Source organism: Schistocerca cancellata, chromosome 5 (genome assembly GCF_023864275.1).
Source record: "Schistocerca cancellata isolate TAMUIC-IGC-003103 chromosome 5, iqSchCanc2.1, whole genome shotgun sequence".
Classification (NCBI taxonomy): Eukaryota; Metazoa; Arthropoda; class Insecta; order Orthoptera; family Acrididae; genus Schistocerca; species Schistocerca cancellata.
Window position 1 is genome coordinate 571,837,700 of NC_064630.1, and position 23,170 is coordinate 571,860,869.

Below are 23,170 nucleotides of genomic sequence, written 5' to 3' on the forward strand. Positions count from 1 at the left end.
GCTTTGTAATTGTATTGCACTGAAGCAGTGCAAATGTCCATGGTATGCATTGTGTGTCTTGTTTCCATTTTCTTACGATACCTGCTGTTGACGACAGTAATGCTCTTTTTACTCTCAAGTTTTCCTTCAGTACTGCTTGGTTCTGTTTAGGGTTTTCTTTTCTGGCAATGTTAGTTGTGTGTAAACAGTGATACAAAGCAGTATTGTGGGTAGTGTGAAGAGTTGACAGATATGCAACTCATGTATGGGGTCAGTTACTGCAATGGTACAGTGGAATGACAACACTACACTGAGCTGTACACACACTGATGGCAACGTCACAGTTCTTTTGCATCGTCTGAGGGTTGTAGCGTTGCACTGTCATGTATTGTATGTATTGGTGCTTACGTGTTGCAGGTCTGTTTAACACTGTGGAGATGTTTTCTCAAAAACAGAGGTAACTGTGGTAACAAATAAAATAAATCATAATTACATGATTACTCTGTAATGAGCTGCCTGAGTCCTTGGGTCCGTTATACTAAAATACTCAGAAGGTACCCCTGAACAGCCTCTGAAAGTTTGTTGGTGGAGTTCTGATTCACTCTGTATACATTGATCAAAAGTATCCAGACATGTATTTAATATGGAGTGTGACCACCCTTTGCCTTTAAGACAGCTTGAAGTCTGCTGGGGACACTTTCAGTGAAGTATCCAAATTTCTGTTAAGGAATAGCAGCCCATTCTTCCTCATGAGCCAAAACCAGGGAAGGAAGCATTGGATGCTAGGGTCTGGAATGATGTCGACTGTCTAACTCACCCCTAAGTTGTTACACTGGGTTCAGATCTGGACACTGGCCAGGTCATTTCAGGAATGTTATTGTCCACAAACTTTTACTTCACAGATACAGCTTTATGGCAAGGTGCATTGTCGTGCTGATACAATCACAGTCACCAAACTGTTGCTTTACTGTACACTCTACACAATGGTGTAAAATGTGTTCATTTCATACAACATGTAGACTTTCTTAAGAACAGTAAAGAGACCACACTCTAACCATGAAAAACATTGTACCGGAACACCAGCTCCTCCTTACTTCACTGTTGGCACTACACATGACAGGTAATGTTCTCAAGGCATTCGCCAAACCCAAACACTTCCAATAGATTGCCAAAGGATATTGTGAGATTCATCACTCATTGTAGCCATCCACAGTCCAGTGGTGTCACTCGTTACATGATCTCAAGCATCACTTAGCACTGACTGAAGGAATATGTAGCTTATGAGAAGCTGCTCGGCTTTTATACCCCATTCTTTGTAACTCCCTATGTGCACGGTCATTGTGCTAGCTTGACTGCTGGTATCACTCTGTAACTCAGGAATGCTTCCTTCTGCTGATTTCATGTGATTTTTCAACCCCTCCCTATCTGCATAGATTGACGATCCCTATTCGTCAGTACATGAGATCTGTCTAGTCTTGGTTTAGCTGTGTTTGTTCCTTCACATTTTCACTTAACACTGATAGTCAACTTGTGTAGTTTGAGAAGGGTTGAAGTGTCCCTGATGGGTGAAATCCTGTGATTAGGCCACATTTGAAGTCACTGATCTCTCCCGACTGACCCATTCTATTGTTACTGCTTCTTTACTAGCAACACAATACTTCCTGCCTTCTTTTATACTGACAGATCCCCATCTCATGGATACCTTTTATCAGATAATGTACATGTCATCCACCAGTATATTTGTTCATATTTTTCGTTTTTCAGTTATTTATTTATGCTGCAGTGTTGATTTAGGTCAAACATTATATTAACAATTCTTTCTGTGCTGCTGTATTTTAGTTTATCGTTTTCTTTCATTCTTAACCATGTCAATTCCAAGGTTAAAAAAAGTATTCACAAAATTGACCTTTATCATCAGAGTAAGCAGTTAATACTAGAAGGAATTGGCAGAAAGTAAACAGTCAATTGCTTTAAGGAGGTGGTTTCACTTTGGACCCTCTGGGACATACAGTTTTCAACTACCCCTCATTTCATGAGATATAATATGGTAGTTTGATAAATGGAACATTTTTGTTGCACCTTCGTGATTGGTAATCTTGATTATTTGAGGATTATTCCAAGGATTGTATAAAGAATTTCAACAATGTACAGTGCGCAGTTCATTACCGACAGTCTTCTGAATTGGTCAGTGTGTCACCTGCGATTGAAACTGGCAAAAACAGTTTAGTTCTGTCATGAAGCATTTTTATTTGAAGGGTTGGCCTGACACACAAATTAGAAGTTCCAATGGTCTCTGCATCATCATTAAAGACCATTTACTTTCAGGTGAATTTAAACATGTTTGGACAAGCACCAAAGATGAAGTGCACTCTGACCGTCCAGTTGAGTTCAATACAAAGGAAACCATTGACAAAGTCCTTAATATTGTATTGCAAGATCACTGAATAAAAATTTGTGAGATTGCTGAGGCTGTAGGCATCTCAATTGAGTGCATTATATCCTGCACTGAGAATTGACTATGAAGAACCTGTGTGCTAGGTGCGTGCTGTGATTGCTCACAGTTGACCAAAAGTGCATCCGGCTCAACATTTCAGCACAATGTCTGGTGATGTTTAATCACAATCTGGAAGACCTTTTGCACTGGTCTCTGACAGTATGAGACCTTGCTCCATCATTACACACAAGAATCAAAATGGCAGTAAGAACAATGAACAAAGACTGGTGAAAGTGCACCGAAGAAGGCAAAGACCATTTTATTAGCTGGTAAGGTGATGGCACTGCTGTTTGAGATTCCCAAGGATTGATCCTCATAGATTACCAGGAAAAAAGTGGAACCATAACTGGATCCTATTATGCTTCATTGTTGGATCATTTGAAACTTGGTTTGGCTGGAAAAAAACCAAGGTAGGCAAGCAAATAAGTGCTCTTTCACCAGGATAATGCATCATCCCACACGTCACCGATAACGGTAGCGAAAGTGCATGAATTTGCCTTTGAATTGGTTCCTCGTCTACCCTATTCACCAGTCTAAGCCCCCAAGTGACTTCTTCCTGTTCCCTAACTTGAAACTTCAGCTTGCTGGAAAGAAATGTTTATCAAATGAGGAAGTGACAGTTGTGCAGTCTACAAATATTTTGCAGAGTTTGACAGAACCAATTTTTCTGATAGGATGAAAAAGCTGGACTGTTGAGAAATGAGGTGATTTGTTTAAGAAACAAACATTTTTCTCTTACTTTGGTGCCAGACTTATCAAATCACCCTTTGTGTTTGAAAGCAGTTTTGTATTTTCTCTAGACACAATCCCATATCTCGAAACTTCCATGAACTCGTAATCCCCAAAACAAATTATAGTCCTAATTAAACAAACAAAAATGGATCTAAAATTTAATAAATCCATACCAAAAGTACTTATTGCTCCTGTGGTTTCATTTTGAAGCCCCTCGTAAATGCAGTAGTACAAACTTTAAAATTTTTGTAAGTACCTTTAGATGCGCTTACTTTCACTGTCAGTGATCTCCTCAGTATGACTGCCATAATCTCATACAATCACATAGCACATTCACCACCACGCCTGTTGCTTTAAACACTGTAAGTGATTACTACACTGCAGTGCATTCGTAGAAGTTCCTCATTGTATCACCAAATGGCTCTGTCTTGCACTAGCATTGGTTGTTTTGTGTGAAAGCCACCAGTACCTCAAAAAAAGTTAATAAAATGGCAGTTTCAAGCAGAAACTATTGGTACTCAGAGGGTTAAAGAACAAAAGCTACAGTACTGTCTGTTATCAGCGTACATTTACATAGAGGTAAGTGTCAGGGGAATTTTTCCTCTGCCAAATACTCTTGGAATGTGCCTTGAGTTAGCATACTTACATTGAAAAATTAGATATAATATGTTCTGTATGGATTTCTTTTTGTCCAACTACTTATGCTCTCTGGTGCTCATGAAATATTTCAAAAAATTAATAAACTGTTAATGACACTGTTTCATTTTTGCTTCCAGATGAGATAAAGAGGGAAAGAGAATTTTATCGTGTCAGAGGTCTTGCATGTCCAAAAGACATTCCACCAAATGCTGGTGAACTGGAAGAGGAGAAAGTACCTGCTGATGCTCATGCAGAGTCTGATTACCATCGGCAAGATGAGCAGGTAATGTATTTTGTATTTTCTGTGCCTGTTCTATACCTGTTTGACTATAAAACTCTCAATTTTTTGCTGTCAGTACATTTGCTTAGTGAGATGAAAGGAGACAGAAAGGAGCTGTCTTTTGATTGTGAGCTAACTAGGGGTGTAGTCATATGTAAAGGAAATTTTGGGAACATTTCATAGAGAACTTCCGTCTATAGAAGTGAAAATTTTTTCCCGCCAGTGTCATTGTTAAATTCTAAACCTCTCCTCAGTGTCTCCTGAAATTCGGACACACTATTCAAGACAATTATTTAATGTGCCAACATCATTTCACCCTGTATCTTCTCTGTAATAATATTTAACAATAACACAAACATGCTACAACAAAACTCACCACAACATATGTGCTCATGAGCCACCTACAAGAGAGACTGTCATGACACTCAACACATTAGGTGTCTAAATTTGCGGTAGATCGTGAACCATACAAGTAAATAATAATCAAAGCTAGTTCCCTTATGGGGATATAAATGTAGAATCTCTGTTATTCTTCCTAATTGTGTCTCATATTGTCCAATTTTCCCTTTTTATGTGTTCTTGCATACCGTTGTAAATTTACATTTTGCTGCCTCTGTCCCATGTTCTCACCTACATTTCATATTACCAAACGATAGTGAGCTGATATTATCACTGAACTTAACTTCCATATCCTGGAGCAATTTGCTGAAAAAAATTGATGATGTGTAATTTAGATTTGTTTATTGGCCTTTGTCAAAGCGTGTTGGTTTTTCAGTTGTATAGCTTGGTCATGTGTTATAAGATTGCCTGTTTTTCATCTCTCTTCTCAATTTTCAGATTTCTTTTCTTTTCTTTTCTTTTCTGGTGTTTGATTTTCTGTTGTATGCTATCCGATTAATGGCACTTTGTTATTTGTTATTACTTATGGCTAATTGGCATTATAAAAAAATTCAGACACCATGGTTTGCTTTTGTTACTGTTCAGTCTGTAGCAATATCCATTTGATTTTCCTTTAATAATGAACATATTTGCTAATAACCACATCAGTCTCTCATTTCTCCTTTTCAGGTAAATGTATGTCTGGAGTGTGTAAGCACAAACTTAAAGACTCTGAAGCGAAGATTCATCAGATGCTCAGCACAGGCAACAATTACGCACCTCAAAAAGTTTATTGCCAAGAAAGTCTTGAATGGGACAGAGAAATACAGAGACGTAAGTACATCATTTTCAGAAACTGCAGGTGTCTTAATTTTTACTTGTGTGTGTGTGTGTGTGTGTGTGTGTGTGTGTGTGTGTGTTTATTCACTTGGCAAGTGTTAAACTTTTGTTTTGGGTAGTTTATCACCAACAAAAATTCCTTGAAATGTGGTGAAGGTTTATAAGAAAACTGCTCCTTATGGCTCAGTGAATTGCCTGTACTTCTCATAGTTGTTTCACCCCACATTGGATGCCAGATGTTTTGTCTTATATACTCACAGATACTCCATTTGATTAAAATGCACAGTGATCCTTAAATATTTAGGATAATTAATTTGTATTGCATTAGTTTATGCAAAAGGGTTCAGTTAATTCATTAGTCTCATTGCCAGAGTAGTTACTATCAGACAAACATGCTACAGTATGCCTACAATTGGAAAGAGGAGTACAGGAAAGTGATATGGAAATGTGGGGTATCAGACAATGAAATATAAAGTTTGCAACTACTTATATTGAGCCACTGGAACAAAGCAAAAGAGCAAGGTTCTGGTAGTGCTTGAGACACGCATTTTGTGGAATTAAACATTCTTGTCGACAGTGGGGTGATGCTGAAGAAAAACAGAGGATTACCATCAGTACTGTGGTAGAGAGCAGTTAGTGGTGACATCTGCCATGGATGACTCGGATCACGTGCTTTATGTCCTCAATACAGTGCAGTGAATTTCATCATGTGACTGTTAGCAACAGGGTGTGACAAGGTGGCAGTGACAGATTTTACCAAGGCTACCATCTCTAAGCAGCAGCCACTGACCCATATTGACTCCTCCAAGACTGCAACAAGACAGAGCTCTTTGTTGCAGAATTGCTCTCCAAAGTTCCAAGTGAATGAAACTTTTTCACAAAGTGTTCTTCTCCTTGCCCTTCTTTGTCCTATGTTTTCCTTCCAGTTGTTTGCTTTCTCCAGCAAATGGGTTTTGTGTTATAGAGTCATAGATTACACTAGGGTGTCTTGGTACCAATTTGTCTATCCATCAAGTTCCTCAAGCAATACATGTCAGAATTTTCAGGTTTGGCTGCCATATGCTTCTGGTATTGGGAAAACTTTTTCTAGGATCGTGTTCCCAATGGCTTAATCTTTTTTAGTGACATATTTGGTGTATTTGTGCTGCCCTGTTGCAGTCATTCTTCTTTTAGACTGACATTTCCTGTGTGCTTGTGGGCAGCTTAATGTTAAGAGAAGTATACAATGCTGCTGACAAACAGCTAACAAACCATTTTCAAAGGACCTTCTCTTGTCTTAGCAATATGTCTTCATTTCCCATAAACTACAGTTGTGGGCTGAGTCACATACGCATATTATTAATCCCCTTATTAAATCACTCCACTGTACTCTTACCACCATATGGACATACTTTGTCATGGAAGTGCAGAAGTATGACATCATGAATATGATAGATGTGAGTGATGTCCTTAAACTTTAACTAAGAATTAAATTGACTATGAAAGGGCTACAACATAGGTGATGCCATAGGCACATCATAAGAAATGATTTGTTAAATTATACGTGAAAGCTATCATCAGAAACCTCTAAACAAGATGAGTGCTACATTTATTGAATACCAGCCAAAATAGGAATATTGTTAAAGAAGTCCAACTTATTTTGTGTGCCAATTTGTTACTTCGTATGTGACGTGGTTCTTCAAAACGAAAAATGAAACAGTAATCAAAGCAATTGGACAGGAGTGGTTAGAATTAAACAAGATGAACTGCATTCCATCTGCTAGAAAGGCTATGTCCAGTTTTTCTTGGATTCAGGGAGGGTATCTTCTTATTGTTTACTTTACAAGGGATAGAACAATAATTATAAGTCAATTTTATAAAAAGAAAGTATCCATGAAATTGCTTGGATTTCAAAAGGGGGGAAAAATCGTCTTCCATATGGACAGTGCAGTTACCCTCAAAGTTGCTTTGAGTTTAGAGTAAGTGAAGTATCTGTATTGTAAACTAGTGGATCATTGACACTCCATGCCAGATTTAGCACACTCTGACTTCCTTGCATTTCCACATCTGCAAGAACATGAAAGATAGATTTTAAGCGTTTCAGACAAGAAGAAAATAAAAGCTCGTGAAATGTGGTGCTACAGAAGAATGCTGAAGACTAGGTTGGTAGATCACATAACTAATAAGAACTGGAGAGAAAAGTAATTCTTGGCATAATGTGACTGGTTGATAGGACACGTTTTGAGACATACAGGAATCATCAGTTTAATATTGGTGGGGTAAAAATTGCAGAGGAAGACCAAGGGAGAAGTACAATATTAGTAAATAGGTTCAAATAGATGTGGGTTGCAGTGGTTTTCAGAGATGAAGAGTCTTGCACAGGATATAGTAGTGTGGAGCCTCTTCAACAACAACAGAAATTTATGGGAACCGTTTAAGTGAAACTTCTTTGGGGCAACAAAGTGTTAGAATGTATGATGCTGGTCTTGTAAGTAACAGCCATTACCAGCAGACTGGCAAGAATCTGTGTTTTGTCAGAAGTTGTAACTTATTTTTAGAAATCTTCAGTTTGAATTTTAAAATATTTTTATTGTTTGGATTTTCTGCATTTAGCACTCAAATTTTGTTACTGATAGTATTGAAACTGGATAGAGAGATAAAACCAATTCAGTAGTGTTTACTGCAGAAGAGAAATAGAAAAAGAATCGTTACATCCAAATACATAAGTAAATATATTTCTTCAACTTTCTTTTACAGCTAATTTACATGACAAACAAACATATGAAACACAACATCAAAGTGGAATTCACCCTTCTTTGTACTGTACAAAGTATGCTTACACCAGCTGACATCTAAAAGTGACAGTAACAAATGTTTCAGTTCCGATTAATTTTTATAATAATGTCAGCAACTATTGGCATCTGGCAGCCACGATATAAAGTATGAAATTTGTAGAACCCACAGATGTTTGTGGGAGTCATAAATGTACATTCAGCATCTTGGGAAAAAAAACTCTGAACTGGCATGACTTAATATTGTATATATTAGCCACATGGTATGTGTTTATGGCAGCCATAGGTGAGTGTTTTGAAGACCTTCCAAAATTACATTTCTGGGACAGTAACTGCTTGCTGTAAAAACATTGAACAGTGTGCTCTGACCTAAAAAGGGTCTTGTCAGACAAGAAAAGCCATTCTGACTGAAAACAGCAAAGTCTTTCAGTATCAGTCTGAGAAATTTTCTCATTGCTCTTTGAATGTGAAAGCTGAGAAATAGGCCTGGTGATTATAACTAGGCAGTTTGGCAGCTACAGGTAGAGGCAAATGTGAGAAGTAATATGCACACTGAGAATGTACATTACAGAAGTTCACAAATCCATATCACCTTCAGTGGAGTGGGTGTACCATATGGCAACAGTGAAACTCGCCCAGAAATTTTTTTATTTCATCTAGAAGCATCTCTCTAACACTGTAAAGAGTTGGAGTCTTTCTTGAAACGTCTCCTTCATTATCCCTGGAAAGGGACCATTTTATGTAAACAAAGATATGTAGTGTGTTGTTGGACGTCCAGAAATCAGTAAAGCAATTGAGAAATAGAGTGAACACTAAAACAATAATGAAAGATAATACAGTTTAGTAGCTTCCATAATGATGGAAGACATTAGGGACATCGGTGATAAAGGGTATGAGGAAAAATAAATATTTTTTATTTCTCCCTTTCCTGTTGTCTTCTTAGATTCATCATTCTTTACTGATGTCACATTTAGATGCTATTGATTTCATATTTTCACCTTCAGGCACCTTACAAGGATGTAGGGATCAATCTAACTGCCCAATCTGTAATCTACTGAAAGAAAGCATGACAAAACTTCATTAACTGGCAGACACATTTGACACAGTTGGTATATATGGCCTCTAGGTCAAACTAAACAGTAATCACTTCAGCGAACTTGGTTATTCAGAGCTGCATCTATATTTCGCAAACTGAGAATCAAAAAGCTGGGTGTTGCTCAACACCATCAGTCCTCTATTACAACATATTCTGGTGATGTTTCAGTGATCGCTGAGCAACACAGTAATGAAGTGTTGGATTATTGTGTGCATGAAGAATGGAGTCCCAGCTTAACTATCTGGATCACAGTGGTGGTACAAAACTCATTATGTGCTGCAGGGATTGATGGCCAGTAAGGCAAAAAAGTCATTCGCAAGAAATCTTATACTCACCTACCACATACAAATTATTTTTAGTTTACTCCAATATGCAGGACTTCAGTCAGTTGTCTTGTATTTATCAACCTTATAGGGGAACAATATTAATCTTAGTTCACAAATCCATATCACCATCAGTGGAGTGGGTGTACCATATGGCAACAGTGAAACTCGCCCAGAAATTTTTTTATTTCATCTAGAAGCATCTCTCTAACACTGTAAAGAGTTGGAGTCTTTCTTGAAACGTCTCCTTCATTATCCCTGGAAAGGGACCATTTTATGTAAACAAAGATATGTAGTGTGTTGTTGGACGTCCAGAAATCAGTGAAGCAATTGAGAAATAGAGTGCACTTAATGGAAACTGCCACTTCCTGTGAAGTCAAGCAGATCTATAACACTAAACAGCTTAGACAATTTATGGCAGTAGCAGAACTGCAAAATACCTCAATTTACGAAAAGGGGCTGTTCCTTGCTTATTAACCTTAAATTTTCTTCTTTACCTGGAGATTAGTGACTATCCAATGATACAAGATGACTTAGGCAAAGTCTGTAGCTGGTCTGGTGAATGGCAACTTATCCTAAAAGTAGAAAAATATAAGTTAATGCAGATGAGTCGGAAAAAACAATCCCAAAAATGTTTGAATACAGCACTGATAGTGTGCTGCTTGACACAGTCACATCAGTGAAATATCTGGGCATAACATCGCAAAGCGATTTGAAATGGAACGAGGCAAATGATCAACTTTGGTTTATTGGAAGAATTTTAAGAAAGTGTAGTTCATCCGTAAAAGAGGCCATGTATAGAACACTAATGCAACCCATTCTTGAGTACTGCTTGAATGTTTGGAATCCCCACCAGGTTGTCTTTAAGGAAGACACCAAAGATTTTCAGAGGCAGCCACTAGATTTGTTTATGGTTGGTTCATTCATTTTGCGAAATGCTATTGATAAAACTTAGAGAACCAGTATTTGAAGCTGACCACTGAATGATTCTACTGCTGCCTGCATACATTTTGCTTAAGGGCCATCAGGACAAGAGAAATTATGGATTGTATGGAGGCACATAGTCATTTTTCTCTCAGTCTATTTGCAAATGGAACAGGAAAAGAAACGAATAATAATGGTACAAGGTACCCTCCACCGTGCACCACATCCCTTTTTTTTAACCACTTATGTTCTCATTTACGTTTGCCATCTGAGTTATCGGCAGTTTTAGCGAACGATATGCAGGCTTTCGACCGCATTTTACTTTTTATCTGTCTTAGCAGTATGGCAAAGGACATTTAATGTTTGGTTCAGGACCTCCATTGTCTCTATGGTGTATTTTATGGACCTTTCTCAAAGTACCTGGCTTAACATGTAATCGTTTGTAACTTCTTTTTCGTCTTCGTGTTCTACTGTCCTGACATGGGCGCATATGACCTTAGTTGTTTTTGCACCCTACAACAAAACAAAACAAATAAACTGTGCACCATATGGATTCTTGCAGAGGTTGTGTGTAGATGTAGATATGTACCTAATGTGGCCTTTCATAACTGAACCAACCATTTCCTTTTAGGCATCAGTCCTCTAAACACTGACTACAAATCGTACTCGAAGATAATCAATAACTGCATGAAGAACATCACAGAAGCTGTTATTTCTGAAGAACAAAATTGATTTAGATAAGGTCATTAATGCACAGCCAATGCATTTGTAATTAAAAACATCATAGAAAAACACAGAATTTAATACCAGGGTGGCGATTCTTCTGGAAAACCTCGAATTCTCAGGGAATTACATTTTATCTGGAAATCTCAGGGAATTCTGCATTTTTGACCTAGAATTGAAATCGAATTTTATTGAGTCTAATAGATCACAATTTTTAAAATTCAAAAATATTGTGAAAAGCTTAGTTGCTACTCACCATATAGCAGAGATTCTGAGTCGCGTATAGATACAACAGAAAGACTGTTGGAAAGTGAGCATTCAGCCAACAAGGCCTTCATCAAAAATAGACCACACATGCACCCATGCATGCACGCACATACGCAAATTCCAAAAAAAAACACACACACACACACACACACACACACACACACACACACACACACACACACGATCACAGCCTCCGACAGCTGAAGTCAGACCAGACACAGTGGTCGTGTGTGTGTGTGTGTGTGTGTGTGTGTGTGTGTGTGTGTGTGTGTGTGTGTGTTTAGAACATGATTAAATATCTTCAACCTGAATGAAAAACTTCAGAAATATCATGAGAATGCCAGGTCACAGAATTCCCCTGAAGATCCTGAACTACAAGCCGGATGAGAATAATTGAAAGGAAGGTGATGGTGATGTTGTTGTTGTTGTTGTTGTTGGTGGTGGTGGTGGTGGTGGTGGTGGTGGTGAACCAATTAATTGTTTCAAATGCCAGCACTGTGGACACACCACAAAAGCCTACAAGAAATGTGTAAGCTGAGAGATGTAGTTAACCACCACCTTAAGATGAAACCGCATGTTCAGTGATTAGGGACACATGCACATCAGAAAACAAGACTGTACAAATGTTTTTAGACAAAAATCCTGGAGATGAATATTAGGAAATGAAAATCCTATTCTGAAGTCAAGACGTCATATGGATCTCGGCAACTGCTCCTATTTGTCTGATCATTCACTTTAGTGGATTATCAGTATATTTGCAAAAGGATTCCTGTATATGATCTTCATCACCTCAAGCCAGCATGAGCACTTGTACCTGCAAGTGTAATAGCACCAACAAAGGTTCCAGGCAGATGTATTCCCTCTCTTCAGGTAGATTGAGACCAAGAAAATAACATGTCTCCAATAAGAGAATCTTTGAAAAATTGTGCTGTTCATCCACAAGCCTTGCTTGTGAACCAGAATATAGTGTGCCAGTGGGATGAAGAGTGACTAAAAATAAAGTGACAATGACATATCTCCTAGTAGGGATTGCTCTCTGACCCATGATTCTACTCTGGCGAGATCTACCTGTTTGTTGTGCTTGTGGAACACATATTTTCAGTATATGGCATTGTAATAAAACCTGTTTTATGTTTTAATGAAGTTTTTGCTGATGATGAGATGAATGTAATACATATTTGTTTCGGTAATGAAATTAAGATTGCCTACTGTATAATAATCTACTCTTGCTAAGCCATTTATAGTTCACTAGAAACAAAAATCTATGTTATATTAGTGATACAGATTTTCAGCTTTCGGCATGGTTCGATTATATCATTCTGGTGATTCATGTGCCTATTATGAAAACATTATTAAATTACAACAGTTTTTGCATCAGTGTAAAAGTACTTTAAAGATGTTTGAATGCACAGCTGTGAGAACACATACTGCAAAGCTTTGCTGCTATGGGACAGCCTCTGTGTGCCATATGATGTTAGTCATACACAAAGGTATGAGGGGCTCTGTTTTAATTGCAGTTGCTGTGACATTGATTTCATAGCTGTTATTAAGTCACCGAATTTAGTGGGCACTGCCCAAACATAAAACTAAAAATGAACTACAATCTCTGGACCGGAAGGGACCAGCAGAAACATGAAGACATTCCTTAACCCACAATATAACAAAGATTCACTAGCAATGATGCATTGGATGCATGTGGCTTAGTGTCTTCAATCAAGGAAAAGTAGAGGTGATATATTTCCTAGCTGCTATCAGTCAGTGTGGTCCATGCAGAAAGGTTATATAATTTTCCTGATCAATACTTGGGCTGCAGAAACCACAAAAATGGTAAGACTGACCCCATTCTTAGATGTCATGCTGGAAAGATTGGTATGTAGTATTAAGCACTAGCACTTATGGAAATTAGCAGACTGGGAATGCAGCGCTTCTACTAGAGTAAAGCTCTATGCGGTTATTGGTGGTGACTCTGGGCATGATGAGATTAGATGTACTGTCACGTCAAGATAGTTTCGAAGACGAAGTTACTAAGGAGATGTTCTGGGGTGAAGTGAATGAGACTAGCAGTGTTACGCGCTTCCATGACTCGAGGGCTCAGTATGTGCATTCATGTTCTTTTGGTGAAGCCCGTAGCATAATAAGTAGTATGAGGGGTGTCCAAAACAAAAGGTAAGAAACAACACTGTTGGTATAATTGAAATCTTTGTTTAAAAGTAATGACCAGAGGTCTGAGTGCAACTATCCCACTGTTTCACGAGTGGAAGGATTCCCCGTTGCCAGAATTCCTGTTGCTGTATCAGGAACCAGTCCTCCACGTATCCTTCAGCTTGTTATTTGAGTTAAAGCACTTCCCTTTGAGATGATTTTTCAGTACAGTAAATACATGGAACTCACCAGGCGACATGTTCGGGCTTGTATGGCAGATGCAAGTTGCCCCCACTTGAACATCACTATTACACTTAGTCTGATGTTGGAGATGTGTAGACGCAAGTTATCGTAGAGCAGAATCACTCCCTCAGTCAGTAGCACAGGCCGTTTGCTCTTGATGGACTTGTGTAGGCTGTGGAGTGTCTCACATTACACATCACTGTTAATGGTTTTTCTGTGCATGAGGAATTTGATGAGTATCAGACTTTGGCCATCAAAACAGACAATGAACATCACCTTGGCTGCTGAGGGTGCAGCTTTGAATTCTTTTCAGGGGGAGGTGATGATACTACATTTGCTTTATTGGACGTCTCACTACATTATCCCAAAATAACATATGCAAATTTTGACAGGTTTGTTTGTTCGAAGTTTTGTTCCATTTCATTTGAATGCTCCTTATAGACTACAGTTTTGTCACAACTGTCATCGCTCTCTAAATGTGTGCTGGATATCCTGCCTGTCACTATCCAAGAGAGGTAGCAGACTACCCTGCAGTACTACTTGAATATGTTGGTGTCCAAATTAAAGCAACAAACAGAAATTTTGCAAGGTTGCATTTATTTTGCCACAAAACAGTATAAACAAGTGATAGTAAAGTAGAAACAATATAAAGAATTTATGCAACATGCATAACAATAGACAAAAATGTTCTTCATTTTTTTCACCTTAAGTGATATGCACACACATTCGGACAACTGGTTAATGTGCTCAGTATGGGATGTGACCAACTCTGGCAGCAATACAGGCCTGACAGACAACTGGGCATGTTGTGAATGATGTCATCAATCTCATGTTGAGACAATAATGCCCATTCTTCCTGCAGCACTGCTTACAAGTCTTGGAGAATGGTTGGTGGATGCTCACGCGTGTGTAGTGCATCACAGACATGCTCTACGGGATTCAAATCGAGGGAGTGAGCAGGCCATACCATGAGTACAATATCTTCTGTTTATAGGAAGACATAACCACCCGTGCTCTATGAGGTTGAGCATTATTGTACAGCAGTACGAAGTCTGGGCCCACAGCACCTCACAACAACCACACATGAGGGCCCAAGATCCCATCATGCTGTTTAACTGTTGTTAAACATTGCCAATTTAACTATACAGTTTCATGAAGAGGCGCATTCAAGTGGTCAACAAAGTCACTGCCTGCACCATTGGAAATCCTCCTCGATATCAGTCCCAAAATTGGGCTTCAAATTCCCTCCAGATGTGAATCCATCGAGGATCATTGTCCAGACCAAATCAGGACTCAACTGTGGAAAGGTGGCATGTTGACAGCTCCACTCTAGATGTTCCCTTGTATGAAGATGCATCAGAGGTACACATACAGCAGGTCTCTGACAATAAAGGCCACTCTACCAAAGCCTTCTGTACACTGTTTGCTTCTATGCAACACGTCCAGTGGATGCTGCGAGGTCAGATGCCAGTTGCCATACAATAGTAAGCTGATACTATCGTACCCTTACAGCCAAATAACAGTCCGTTCTTTCTGATGTTACACATGGTTGGCTCCACACTGGTCTTCGGGATACAGTCACTCCATCCAAAAAACTACAGAACAATTCACATTAAGCCACTGGGCCACATCAGTTTGCGACTGTCCTGCTTCCATTCTTCCCATGTCCCTCCACCGCAGAGAGCATGGTAGGCATCTTCTCCGTGCCATACTGCACCGTCTGTGTTCACAGCAGCTATGGATGTGGGTCTACCTAGCAAACATTATCCCTTTTGATAGGTGTCTGATTTCATCATTGGCATGGTTTTCCATTGACTGGAATGTCGTCTTCCATGCAGTACACGATCATACGCACTTCTGTTGGCAGTTCATGTGATTATATCATGAATTAGACACAGGACGAGGAAATAGTGGTTTATTTCTTTAATTTTGGACGTCCGTGGATTTCAGCTCATTAAGATGCTGGTATTCTCAACACATAGCTGTTGCAGTTAACAGGTAGTACTTTCCAACATATGTGTCTCTTAACTACAGGTAATGTAACTTGCAGTTCCGGTTCACAGTGTTTGGTTCTGCCCTTCACAAAATATTTTGTGGTGGAAATAACATACAATCAACAATAGTAGGACCGTTGTCCCTCTAAAGTATAGTATGTATAGTTGCATGAAGAAGGGGTTGTATGCTGAGTTTTAAAATCTCTTCTGTTCAGTTGCTGCTCAGACTGTCCTCAGTCTGAAGAGATGAGAATCAATGTTGTCTACAGTGATGTCCCAAACCTCAAGATCTGACACATCTCAGTAGTTCAGGCTGCTAGGTTGCAGTTACCACAACAGCATCACACACATGTGTCTGTCACTGAAGTAAAAGTTGAAATATAACTTGTCTGAAAACAGCATATTCCGGCACTTTACATAAGAGCGACATTGTTTTTCTGGACTTGTATACCACATGTTTAGTCCACAGTAGATAGCATCAAACTGCAAATACAGAAGGGTACACACCCACTGGTATTGTCCAATACATAAATCTTTGAGTCCTACCGAACACCAGACTGGACCTGAGCTGTTGCCAAAATCTTTACAGTAAAGAAGCTGTAAAGATTACAAATCCAAAATATGCTCATACTGTGCAGTAAAAAAAATTATGTGGTCTCGGTACCCATTGGTCAGTACTAAGTGATTTACTTCATACAGACTCCATGTGATCCATGTGAGGTTGTTTGAGAATGAACTCACAAGGAGTGGTCCCCAGTGTTGGGATAGACTTTTTGAAACCATCTGTACAATGATGTAAGTTAAGGTCCAAGGTATTATACCCTGCTGCCATTCACCCTGGTGGAACCTTGTTCGCAGGCAATGGACAAAAAGAATTTGGAATTTCACGTGATGCTCCACAGCTTTAAAACAGAAATGTTACACAGACTGTTTCTGTACCGTAAAGGTTAAGGTCCAGTTCTCACATGCAAAAGTATGTGGATTCAAATCTCTTTTGGTGCTTCGAAATCTTTTATTTTTAAGCCATACAGCAGAGATGCTGAATTGCAGACAGGCACAGTGAAAAGGCTGTCGCAAAGTGAGCTTTCAGCCAACAAGGCCTCTGTCAAAAATAGACAACATGCATTTGTGTGTGTGTGTGTGTGTGTGTGTGTGTGTGTGTGTTTCCAGCAAAGGCCATGTTGGCCGAAAGCTCACTTTCCAACAGTCTTTTTGTTTTGCCTATCTGTGACTCAGCATCTCTGCTATATGGTGAGTAGCAAGTGTCCTTTTCATAATACTGTTACATTCCATCCTTGATTTTCCATTGTTTTATTTTTAAGCTTTTATTGAAATGACTTTAATCATTATTTTTTATTCAATCAATTCGTTTAAATGTAAGCTTTTGATCTATATTCCATTGTCACATCCTTTAATCATTGTATTAACTTTTCAGTTGCTCTCTTTTTCTTCCTATCATTCATGTGATTTTAATTACTTTTATGTATTAACTTCGATTTAATTTCTTCTGTTATCTCATCTTATATTTTCGTTCTAGTTATTGCAGTCAACATTTTTTTTACTCATATGTTTGTATTTTGTTTTATTTGTAATCCCTTCTTTCATTTAAATATTCGCCAGCATTATTTTGTCCATAGTGCAATAAGGATTTATGTTTTAAATGTTTGTATGACCATTACCATCAAGAAAATGTACTTCTTGTAATGAAAAATACATTTCACAGTCAATATAAAGAGATTATTTCATCTTTCAAATTATAACCACTAGATAAGCATTGTCAAATGTTTGAATATTATTATAGATAAATAAGTATAATTAAATTCACATGCACAAAGATTACAATTGGAAAAGGAATCAGTGGAAGAAAAAATTATATCAATTGCAAAAGTTAATATGGTGATTACAATGATGTGACATCAGAATAGAAATAAAACAAATTACAATCAAACCAATTAATTGAATAAAAACAATGACCAGGGGCATTTTGATAAAGATTTAAAAATAAAAACTTTCTGCATGTGAGGACTATACATTAACCATTAGGTTAGGCAATCAGTTTGTACAACATTCCTTTTCTAAAGCTGTAGAGCACCCCATGAAAAACTGTCTTTTTTTTCTTTTTTCATGATTGTGTGTAAATGAGGGCCCACCAGGTTGAATGGCTGCAGGTTGTGATATCTGGGACCTTAACCTACATCATCATATAGGTGGTTTCAAAATGTCTGTCCCACTGCTGGGGACCTCTCCTTGCCAGTAACACAAGTGGACATAAATCTTTGAGTCCTATCGAACACCAGACTGGACCTGAGCTGTTGCCAAAATCTTTACAGTAAACCTAGGGTTATTGTTCACTAATATATATTTTTTTCTGAATTGTACTATCATCACATGGAAGAGACTTTAACCTCCAACAATCTATGGGAACATTAACAGTTTTGCAAGTGTGAAAAACCAGTAAATGGTTTCTCTGAAAACTATTTAGAACATGTTTCATGATGGAAATATGTTACATCTAATGGCAACAAATAGACCTGACCTTTTGGAACATTTCCAAATAGGAACTGGTATCAGTGCTGAAGAGTTAGTTGCAACAACAGTGAGTAGCAGGGAACAAAAGACGGTTAAAGTATGTAGAAACATTTACATGTTAAACACTAGTGTGATCTATTAAAGAGAAAATTGAAACATTTAGCTATTGGTGGGACATGTAGGAGAACTGTAGCTTAGTTTTACAAAAATAATTAATCAGGCATTGAATAGACACACTGGGGCAACAAAAGTCATTGGATAGTGATATGCACTTATATAGATGAGAGTAGTATCGCATACTCATGGTATAAAAGGGATGTCCATTGGCAGAGCTGTCATCTGTTCTCAGGTGATTTATGTAAAAAGATTTATGATGTGACTATGGTTGTGCAAAGGGAATTCAGACTTTGAATGGAATGGTAGCTGGAGTTAGGAACATGGGACATTCCATTTTGGAAATCATTAGGGAATTCAATATTCCAATACTCACATTGTCAAGAGTATGCCGAGAGTACACCAAATTTCAGCCATCACCTCTCACGGTGGACAACACAGTGATCGAAGGCCTTCACTTAACAACCAAAAGCAGCAGCATCTGTGTAGAGTTGTCAGTGTTAACAGATAACCAACACCCCATGAAATAACCACAGTATTCAGTGTGCCTTGTTACACACACAACATACTCATTAGGGCAGTTCAGCAAAATTTGGCATTAATGGGCAACCACCATGAGTGTCTTTGCTGGCAGCACAACATTGTCTGGAGCATCTCCTGGGCTTGTGACCTTATTGATGGGACTCAAGATGACTGGAAAACCGTGGCTTGGTCAGATGAGTTCCGATTTCAGCTGGTAAGAGCTGATGGTAGGGTTAGAGAGTGGCACAGACCTCATGAAGCCATGGACCCACCAAGTTGTCAACAAGGCACTGTGCAAGCTGGTGGTAGCTCCATAGTGGTGTGTGGTCCAACTGAAATACACATTGACTGGAAATGGTTATGTTAGGCTACTTGGAGACATTTTCAGCCATTAATGGACTTCATATTCCCAAACAAAGATGGAACTTTTATAGATGACAATGTTCCATGTCACTGCGCCACAATTGTTCGTGATTGGTTTGAAGAACATTCTGGACAGTTTGAGCGAATGATTTGACCGCCCAGTTCACATGACAGGAATCTCATCGAACATTTATGGGACATAATCAAGAGATCAATTAGTGCACAAAATCCTACATCGGCAACTCTTTCACAACTTTGGATGGCTATAGACGCAGCATGGCTCAATATTTTTGCAGGGGACTTCCAACGATTTGTTGAGTCCACGCCACGTCGAGTTGCTGCACTACGCTGGGCAAAAGGAAATATGACACAGTATTAGGAGGTATCGCATGACTTCTGTACCATCACTGTAGTACACACTCCTTGATTTTAATTATCTGCAAGTCACATGTTGTTGTTTTAGTGTATTCAAGTTTGGAAATTGTTGCACTTTTCAGAAATATTGGTATGTAATGGGATATAGGCTGTAATGTCATCTTTTCTCCATGTTTTGCATCTCATTTGTAGTTCTTCCTTCAAATAACTGAGGAGAACTTTTTTAACTTTCCCTTGTAATCTTTTGTCCATGTGCATGATAAGTATCTGTCTTGTGATAAAAATTAAGATAGTCTTGTGTTTCACGTTACATTCATCCTTAAATACCTTTTTGTTGCATGTGTAATCTGTTACACATTCTTTTCATGCCCTGTGATATTTCAATAACGTTTTTGGAAACCAGTTTTTTGTACTTGTAGCACATCAAAATTCGAACGGTCTTTGCTTGTTCACATTGTCACTTGTTATATCTTTGAGCGGTGGAATATATTCCTTCAACCAAAGAATTTGTAAAAAAAAAAGTTCTTGTTACAAAAGTATCCTCAGACAGATAAAGCATACCTGTGTTCTCTAATTTGTCTGAGAGGACCATTCCTGAACTTTTTTTTATTAATGAAAATTTTAATTTTCAATGACTGTATTTCTTTTATCATTTCTACTTTTCCTGTGGGAAATCATGTTTCTAATTTTGTTTTTACTTTTTTTACAGATTGATATATTGTGCAATGATGAACTCTTGGGAAAAGACCATACACTAAAATTTGTTTATGTGACAAGATGGAGGTTTCGCGACCCACCCTTGAGGCTGCAATATAGGCCTCGTATTGATATTTAAAATGTTGAAAGAAAGTGATCATGAAGAGAGTTTATTAATTTGCATTTCGTTCAGTGCTGTGTTATGTTTTATGACAGAGTGAAGATAGTGAAATAAGATGACTTATAGTTTTTTGTTTCACCAGAAAAGTCTGCTGCATATTTGCTGTGGTAACCTTTGAAACTTCCCTTGATGTCTGTGAAGAGTATTTGTTATGTCATCCATGCTTTCCGTGCAGTTTTAAATGTACAGTTTATGAACATGTATAGACAGTATATCTATGTGATGTTTCAGTACGGTTGCTGAAAAACTTGCATCATTCCTTCATACTTTCCTGTGTAGATGATGAATCTGGCATGATTTCTAAGTCATATTTATAACTTGAAGGATTATTTTTGATAATGGAAGAGTGACTGACAAGTTTTAGGACCAATATTTCAAGTCACTGAAAACAGTTCCACATTGAGCTGTTAAACAGTAAAGTGAAATTTAAATGTGATGTGATGTAGTGAAATTTAAATGTGATGTGATTCAGTGTGAATATTACCAGTCAATTTATGCTCTGTTCTGTTCACATTTCCCCAAAGTCTGTAATGCATTTTGTGTTTTACTTTGTTACATATGTTGAAACAGTATTGTAACTGCAATAAAGAATTTCATATTAAGTTTGTAAAAGACTGGAAGCAACACTGATTTATTTGAGAGATCAGTAGTGTGTTACTGACGGGAATTTTTGTTTTATGTTATATAAAGATATCAGTTTGTAATTTATTGGACTAAAATTTGGTTACATTTATATGTTCATAAAGAAATATGAATTATGTTTTTGTACTTTATGTTGCTGTAGAATTTCAAATTTTCTGCAGACATAAATCAATTAGTAAATGATCTCTGCTTTGTTATGTATGCACTTTAAATGATTGTTTATATTGTTCTTCATTTTTCTGTTTTATTTGTGTAAAAGTAGTGTAGACTGGAATGTACTGCCATATTAGTTTCTTTTTGTCCTTTTTTTATACTGTAAATATTTTGTTCCTTTTGTTTTATGTAGTGAAATAGTTAATTCTTCGGCAGAACATACTAAAGGTAAGGTCAGGCACTAGACTTTTACTTGGAAGAGACCAATCAAATCTTCAGCCAGATAGCCAAAATGCCTCCTACAGTATCTATCACAGTAAAGAGGCACTGGAATTTTACTTTAAATATGGAGGGCTATGAGAAAAGCACCCAAATTCATGAACTAAGTCATAACTTTCCTTCTCTTCTTTATTATTATTATTATTGTTATTATTTAATTCCTTTTCCACCCTTGTGACTACACCAGGTGGATATAGTCTTAAATTTCCCAGTGGAATATTTGGACATGGCTAAGAACAATCAGTAATTGTTCTTAGAATATCTTTCTCCTGTTTAACACACAATTAAGGATGAAGTTTTCTTAAAAAAAAAAATAAATAAAAAAATAAATAAAAAAAAAAAACATGCTTATAGCACAGCACTATGTATAGAAATGAAATACAAATTGTTTTAAAGGCAGGAAGAGAGAAACAGAAAGAATGTTGCGATGTGGTGCTCCAAAGCTATTATTAAAAAAAAAAAAAAAAAAATGGAAAATCCATGATGGAATGTAACAATATTGTGAAAAGGGAAGTTGCTACTCACCATATAGTGGAGATGCTGAGTCATAGATAGGCACTACAGAAAGACTGTCACAAATATAACTTTCAGCCAGTAAGGCCTTCTTCAAAATTAGATGGCAAATGCACACATACTTACTCACATAAACACCTCTCTCTCTCTCTCTCTCTCTCTCTCTCTCTCTCTCTCTCTCTCTCTCTCACACACACACACACACACACACACACACATACACATACACATACTCACATAAACCTCTCTCTCTCTCTCTCTCACAGGCACGCATGACTGCAGCCTCAGGCAACTTAGGCCACAAAGTGAACACTGCCTTGCAATCTTGTACAAAAACAAATCTTCCATGCCTTATCTTTCCAGTCTCCCACCACCTCACAAAGTCCCACTGTCTGGCCACAGAGAAGCATTCCCATCATAACTCAGTACCATCCAGGGTGAAGCAACTGAATTACATTCTCCGCCAGGGTTTCGACTACCTCTCGTCATGCCCTGGAATGAGAAATGTCCTGCCCACTATCCTTCTCACCTCTCCCACAGTGGTATTCCACTGTCCACTGAACCTACACAACATACTCGTCCATCCTTACACATCTCCTGCTCCCAACCTCTTACCTCATGGCTCATAACCCTAGATGCAGGACCTGTCCTATACATCCTCCTCCCACTGCCACCTACTACAGTCCGGTCACAAACATCACCTATCTCATCAAAGGTAGGGCTATCTGTGAAACCAGTCATGTGATCTACAAGCCAAGCAGCAGCCACTGTGCTGCATTCTATGTGGGCATGACAAGCTGTCTGTCCGCATGAATGGCCACCAACAAACTGTTGCAAAAAAACAAGTGGACCGCTCTGTTGCTGAGCACACTGCCAGACATGACGTCCTTCATTTCAATGACTGCTTCACAGCCTGTACCATATGGATACTTTCTCCCAACACCAGCTTTTCTGAACTGCGTAGGTGGGAACTTTACG

The 23,170-nt window shown here is 38.1% G+C and overlaps 1 protein-coding gene across 1 annotated transcript in view; it reads left to right on the forward strand.

The window, feature by feature from the left end:
• Nucleotides 1-21,430, forward strand: part of LOC126187925 (polycomb group RING finger protein 3) — a 46,168-nt gene extending 24,738 nt beyond the window's left edge. Inside the window, exons 4-6 of the mRNA XM_049929287.1 lie at nt 3,982-4,127; nt 5,193-5,336; nt 20,438-21,430. Coding sequence (XP_049785244.1) covers nt 3,982-4,127; nt 5,193-5,336; nt 20,438-20,563 — 416 coding nt within the window. The 3' untranslated portion in view covers nt 20,564-21,430. The remainder of the gene's footprint in view (nt 1-3,981; nt 4,128-5,192; nt 5,337-20,437) is intronic.
• Nucleotides 21,431-23,170: the final 1,740 nt, after the last annotated feature.